This window comes from Myotis davidii, unplaced genomic scaffold (genome assembly GCF_000327345.1).
Source record: "Myotis davidii unplaced genomic scaffold, ASM32734v1 scaffold142, whole genome shotgun sequence".
NCBI classification, from domain to species: domain Eukaryota; kingdom Metazoa; phylum Chordata; class Mammalia; order Chiroptera; family Vespertilionidae; genus Myotis; species Myotis davidii.
The window spans coordinates 5,702,655-5,709,549 of record NW_006294400.1 but is presented as its reverse complement, the minus strand read 5'-3'; the positions used below and the strand labels follow the sequence as shown (position 1 = coordinate 5,709,549).

At 53.8% G+C, this 6,895-nt stretch overlaps 1 protein-coding gene and 1 long non-coding RNA gene across 2 annotated transcripts in view; both read right to left on the bottom strand.

Annotated features, from left to right (window-relative positions):
* The window catches only part of LOC107183890, a 5,845-nt gene extending 5,528 nt beyond the window's left edge, over positions 1–317 (bottom strand). Inside the window, exon 1 of the long non-coding RNA XR_001514711.1 lies at positions 305–317. This is a non-coding gene — a long non-coding RNA (uncharacterized LOC107183890). The remainder of the gene's footprint in view (positions 1–304) is intronic.
* Positions 318–6,141: 5,824 nt separating this feature from the next.
* COL27A1 (collagen type XXVII alpha 1) overlaps positions 6,142–6,895 on the bottom strand; it is a 143,710-nt gene continuing 142,956 nt past the window's right edge. Inside the window, 1 exon segment of the mRNA XM_015567140.1 lies at positions 6,142–6,895. This exon segment is cut by the window's right edge and continues 12 nt beyond it. Coding sequence (XP_015422626.1) covers positions 6,779–6,895 — 117 coding nt within the window. The 3' untranslated portion in view covers positions 6,142–6,778.

Genomic DNA, 6,895 nt, shown 5'->3' with positions numbered 1-6,895 from the left:
TCTTCTAAGGGGTCGCCTATTTCTAACACCAGTCACCATCAGTTTAATGACAGGTTGGGGTGGGGAGGAAAGACAGACAGATTCTTGCATTCCATAACTACTTCAGGGGTTGCAGGTTACATCCCACTTCTCAAGACATCAAAATGCAAAAATATGTCCATAGTAGGAGTAAGAAAAGAGGATATTTCCCCGATCAGATAGATGAGAAAACAGTGAGGTCCGGTGAAGAGGTGAGGTTTAGATAAACAGGGACATGCACCTGTGTGAAAGAATGCATTTGCTGAGAAAGCCGGGTCAGCCACACTTTTTCATCAAGGCCATGGCTGAGCTCTGAGTCCGACGATTAATTTGTGGTCTTCCGCCAGAACAGCCAGGAAGAACACATTGGCAGAGCAAGCTGTTCTAATGAGGAACTTTGTGTTCAGCGGAGGAAATACCCAAAAAGATTTGCTTAAGTTCAAGACCTGTTTCGTGGTTTGGGGCACCTTATGTAACCGCTTTGGACTTCAGCTCCTTCATCCAAAGAGCCAAGGTAACAACATGTGTCTCAGAGGGTCACGCATGAGTTGCAAACGGCCCATCCGCATGGCTTTGGGTTCACAGTGGGCGAGAAACGCGGCTGCTGTTATTTTGAACGGTGCTGTCATTGGGTTGCTCCATGTGACGCTGAGGATTTTATAGGTCAGAAAGCTGTTGAATATCATTCCATTTCATATGGTTCACCCTACTATTATGAAGCAACAGTCCCGTCTGTGATTGGCAAGCAGCGAAGGGCATATCATCCCCATTTTGCAGAGGCAGTTGTGGGCCATCAGGCCGGCAGGGGAGGGCAGTTAGGCATCAATCAGGCCGGCAGGGGAGTGAGTGGTTAGGGGGGCAATCAGGCAGGCAGGCAGGCAGGTGAGCAGTTAGGAGCCAGCGGTCCTGGATTGTGAAAGGGATGTGAGAGGGAGAAACTGAGGCCTAGATATTGGGAGTGATCAGGAAGCTGGGAATCACCGGCCAACCTCTCCCCTTGTGGCCTGCCCTTCCCTGACTTTCCCAGCACCAAACTGCTGGTCACTATGGGGTGTGACTGCCCATGGCTAGGGCCCGTGTGGACAGAGCAAACACGGGTGCTGGCCTGGGCTTTCCCTTGGAGTTGACCGGGCCTGGGAAATCCACGCTGGCTGTTTCCTGACACTCGGTTGTGCAATTAGAGATTGGAAACAGCAGGTGCTGCCCACCCGGGAGATCTGCCTTCTTTCCCCAACCATGTCCAGGCATACCTGCCCCTGCTGGGAATGGGCTGGCGTTCACTGGCCAGGTCACGGGAGGCCCTCCTGGAATCTGGACCAGCTGAGACTGGCATGCTGCCCTTTTAACATAGCCCCCGCCCCCTTCTCCCTCTGGCCCTTCTTCCTGACTCTCTTCCCCTCTCACGTCTTCAAAGCCACACAGCTGCTGCTGATCCGATGGTTCTGGAGCTCTGATGGACAGGCAGGGGCTCAGACCTCTTTCTTGTCCTCCCAGCTCAGCCAGCTGCCTCCTGGACAGCCCTGCTCCAGCACCCATAGCAGCCCAAACCCAACTTGGCCAACCCAAACCCTGCTCTCCTGGGCGAGCCTGTGGCTTTCCTATTCCCAGCCCAGCACCCCAGGCCCTCCTACACCCTCAGCACCATTTGGACCACTCACTGTTCCCCACATATGCATGACACCTTTACTATCAGGTGCTGTTCCCTCTCCCCCCAATGACCTTCCCCATCTGGCTAACCCAGCGGTTCTCAACCTGTGGGTCACGACCCCTTTGGCGGTCGAACGACCCTTTCACAGGGGTTGTCTGAGACCATCCTGCATATCAGATATTTACATGACGATTCATAACAGTAGCAACATTACAGTTATGAGGTACCAATGAAAATAATTTTATGGTTGGGGGTCACCACAACACGAGGAACTGTATTTAAAGGCCAGAAGGTTGAGAACCACTGGGCTAACCTCTATTCATTTCCTCTCAACTCAACTTGGGTGATAACTTTATGTGTCAACTTAAGTGAGCCATGGGGTACCCAGATATTTAACGAAACTGCTTGAGATGGGCATCAGCCTTTTCTTGCCTTCGGACATGAACGGAAACATCAGTTTTTTGCTGGGTCTCCAACCTGCCAGCCTTCAGACTAGAACGATCCCATCGGCTCTCCTGGGTCCCCAGCTTCCAACTCACTGAGCAGATCTTGGGACTTGCCAACCACCATAATCATAGGAGCCAGCTCCTTCTAATACATTTCTGTAAACACATGCATCCTATTGGTTCTGTTTCTCTGAAGACCCTGATGCATAGTGTCACCTCCTCACTACCTCCCCTGCTGAGATTGCATCAGCTGTGCCCCCTTTTCGCCCCCCCCCCAGCTCCACACAAGTTCCAACCCCTCCCTCTGCCTCCACCAGACTCAGAGCCCCCCAGACTCACGGCCAGACCCATCGCTGTTACTCTCGTGCCCACACGCAGCTCAACACGGGGACGGTGCTGCTGAGGAAGGGGCGAGAGGAAATGCAGAGCGAGCACTGAACAAGTGTGAGTGCCATCACCTGTGGCTACAGCAGAGCGCCAGGTGCGTGCCTGCCCTCACAGAGCTTCCGGGGGTGGGGGTGGCCGTGGGAAAAACAGACATTCAAGTGATTGAAGTTCCCTCTGCAAAATGGGAAGTGTGACCGGAGAGCCGGGCAAACTCCGTGAGAGTGGACAGGTCTCAGGAAATGGCCATTCTGTCTCTGCTTCATCTGTGATATTGTCAAAGAAATGAAAATATTGTTATCTCATTTTCAAGTATTTTTTCCCCCCGATGTTGGAAAAGCATTTTCCAGATTCAGGAAACGGCAGGGCCGTGATGTTTGGGACATGAATCTCCAAGGGAAGCTTTCAGATCGCTGCCCCTACCCTCAGGGTTTGTGACTCAGGAGGGTTGGGAAGCGGCTGAAAAGAGGCAACAGGCACCCAGGTGCTGCTGGTGTGGCCAATGCAAGAACCACTGGGCTAAGGCGCTCAACAGCGCCACCAGCCCTCGTGGGCTTGAATTGCACCTTTGACCTGACTTCACCAGGCGACTCCAGGCCTTGCCCTGGGGCCTGTTGCCCTCTCTGCACAATGGGAGGGTGCACCTGCATGTGGGAGTCTCCACGCCCTTCCGCCCTTCCGGACCAGGAATCCTGGGCTTCGGGAATGGGACTCTCGGAGCCATGGAGGAGCCATGGAGCAGCTCCCAGTGCTCACTGCCTGGGGGAAGGACGCGGGTGAGGAGGGTAAGAAGACCCCCCTGCAAGTAAACCGATGACCTGGAAACTTACAGCTAGGTTGTTGTTTTTTTTAAATATGTTTTTATTGATTTCAGAGAGGAAGGGAGAGGGAGAGATGGAAACATCAATGATGAGAGAATCGTTGATGGGCTGCCTCCTGCACACCCCCTACTGGGGATTGAGCCCACAACCCTGACATGTGCCCTTGACCAGAATTGAACCCGGGATTTTTTATTCTGCAGGCCGATGCTCTATCCACTGAGCCAAACCAGCTAGTGCTATCGCTAGTTTTTAAAACATAAAATCCCACATAGAACTCAACTGCTTGTAATTTGTTCTTTCTCCTAAATAAGGACAGAAAAGTTCTGTTCCCTCCCAGGTCCCGGAGAAGGAGAAACAAGCGAAGGAAGAAAACTCTGAACTGGTCAGGGCACATGGGGCCCAACAGGGATAGGTGTGTCCCAGTGTGGTGACTGCACAGCATTGTGAGTGTCCGGAGTATCATTAATGGTGAGTTTTATGTTCTGCGTGATTGTACTAGATTAAAAAATAAAAGAAGGGATTGCTCGTGTTAAACGCAGCACCCCTCCTCCCTGTATGTTGCAGGGTGAATTGTGTCTCCCAAAAAGATGTGTCGGAATCCTAACCACGTTACCCGTGAATGTGGCCTCCCCGGGGAATCGGGTCTCTGCCGAAGGAATCCAGGTAAGACCAGGTGGGCCCTCATCCCAGAGGACTGCTGTCCTTCTACCAAGGTGTGAATAGAGAGAGGCTGTCTGGTGGCTATGGGGATGGGGATGGAGGCGCTGACATGCCTGGGGCCACCAGAAGCTGGACCGGGTAGGCAGCATCCCAGAGAGGCGGCAGAGGGGTGGCGGCCCTGCAAGTCCTTTCATTTCAAACTTCCAGCCTCCAGCCCCGGGAGAATGTATTCCTGCCATGTGAAGCTACCAGGTTTGGGGGAGTGTTACGCTCACCCCGAGAAACCGAGCTCTCTCACTCCGGGCGCCAGCCCTCCTGCTAAGATGCCATAGCTCTCGCCCTGGCCCCCCTCCACTGGGGGAAGCGGCAGAAGCAGGTGCCCCCTGAGGCCCTTCCCCCCACCCTCCAGCCCTGCCACACACCTTCCCCCGGCTTTTCAAAGAAGTACACGGCCACAGATTAGTCATTCCATTGCCTCAGTTTTAAATATTTATTTAAAATCCAGAAGGGAAAAGGAGAGACGGGACCCACGGGGGTTTTAACACTGACATGTGGACAGAGACATAAAGGGGGACAGCAGAAAAACCCAAGGACGAGACGGGGGCCAGGTGGAGACTGGCAGCGTGGGGAATGGAGCTGAGCGAGGCCCGGCGGCTGCGGAATGCCCTTCCACGGGAGGCCTCTGGGCGGGTCCGGGGACCGGGGATGCAGGCTGGGACAGGACCAGTGGGGAGGGTGGGCCAGAGTGAGGTATTAAATAATGCAAAGCTACCAGGTTTGGGGGAGTGTTACGCTCACCCCGAGAAACCGAGCTCTCTCACTCCGGGCGCCAGCCCTCCTGCTAAGATGCCATAGCTCTCGCCCTGGCCCCCCTCCACTGGGGGAAGCGGCAGAAGCAGGTGCCCCCTGAGGCCCTTCCCCCCACCCTCCAGCCCTGCCACACACCTTCCCCCGGCTTTTCAAAGAAGTACACGGCCACAGATTAGTCATTCCATTGCCTCAGTTTTAAATATTTATTTAAAATCCAGAAGGGAAAAGGAGAGACGGGACCCACGGGGGTTTTAACACTGACATGTGGACAGAGACATAAAGGGGGACAGCAGAAAAACCCAAGGACGAGACGGGGGCCAGGTGGAGACTGGCAGCGTGGGGAACGGAGCTGAGCGAGGCCCGGGCGGCTGCGGAATGCCCTTCCACGGGAGGCCTCTGGGCGGGGGCTGGGGGCCGGGATGCAGGCTGGGATGGGACCAGTGGGGAGGGTGGGCCAGAGTGAGGTATTAAATAATGCAAATCCAATCCAATTCCCCAAGAGACACAACTTGAAAGACAAATAGACTTTCACATAAAATTTCCCCTTCTATAAAAATAATTCCTCAGTTAAAATAACCTCAGGATCCGCCCCGGGCGCTGGCTGGTTCGCGGATGTAGGCAATTCAGATGGCACTGAATAGCCCTATCATGCCGCACCCCAAGGTTCCCGTAGGTATGCCTTCTCCTTGGCCCACGTGTACACGGGGAGCTACTGACGCTGTGTTCCTATGGGATTTAATGACTAAAAAAGCAAGAGTGATGGCTGTGTCTTGAAAGGACAGGCTCCTGGGAGGGAGGATCTTAGTGGGTGGTATGTGGCTTCAGGAGATGGTTCCATGTTTCTCTTCCACCTCCAAGGCCAGCCTACCCACCGTTGCTCCTGTAACCGTTTCTTCAAGGTCAAGGCCTTCTCCCAGGACCCTCCCGTCTATATCGCATCCTCCGAGTGCATCCTTGGCCCAACTCCCCTCTGGGACCATGAAGGGTTAGGTCAGAATCCTTCATGCTCAGGCCTCCCTGCTTTAGAGGACAAACGTTTCAAAGTCTGTAAGTTAAAATTCATCTGTGACATATTTCTTTGTCTCTGCATTTTGGTGGCTTCCCTGTGTGTGTGTGTGTGTGTGTGTTGTTTTTTTTTGCTTTTGCTTTTTTTTTTTCTTCCCCTTTCTTCTTCCCCCCTCCTTAGCAGATTACGGATGAGCACATGGGTGATGCTAGGAGAATTTAAAAGTTCCCCAAACTTTGTCCTTTGGAGGAGAGAGAAAAATGTGGAGGAGAGCCCACATCAAAACGTTTCTTCAGAGTCTGTGGCAAAAATGGTAGCACCTTTAGAATCTTAAATAGGGTTTGTTGGTTTTTTTCGTAAAAAAAAAAAAAATCACATACACTAAGAGACGATTGCGAGCACCAGCGATTCCACAGTGGGAGGTAGCAAACGTGGGCGCCCCCAGCCCCGAGGGGAGGGTCTCCTCTCCCTCGGCTTCCTTTGCTTCCCACCCCCGGCTGCTCTCTCACCCTCTCACCTCTTTCCCAGGTGAAAAGAATAGTAACGCACCTCCTTTGTGTTTGTTTAAATAAAATATATATAGTTCTTTCTTTCCTTTTCTCCTTTTTTCATGTCTCCTCTCTAATATTGCACATCGAAGCTCCCTGGCGGGGACCAGCTGCCCCCTTCCCTCAAGCTGGCTGGAACGTGGGGCTCTTGCTTGGGCAGGAAGCTGGGGAGGGAGGGGTGGCCGCGGAGCTGGGAGACAGGCCCAGTTGGCTCAGGCTGGCTCTTTGGTTGGTCTTTGGAACTGTGCTGGGGTCACCCCACTCCCTGTTACCCCCCAGCCCCTTCTCCTGGGCAGACAACGTCTGGGGCCCGCCCTAGGATCCTCGGGCAGGGGACCTGCCTCTCCTGGGCCCACCTGCCCCTGAGTACCCTCCCTTTGCCTCCTCCTACTCCTCTTCCCTCCCCTCCAGGCCTAGAGGAGCCAGGAGGTCAGAGGTCAGAGGAAGCACGCAGGTCCAACTTCCAGGCGGTACTGCTTCCCTGATGAGGCAGGAGGGAGGTTGTCCACACTGACAATGGGCAGCTGCTGGGGGTCCTGGGTCCGGAAGGTGAA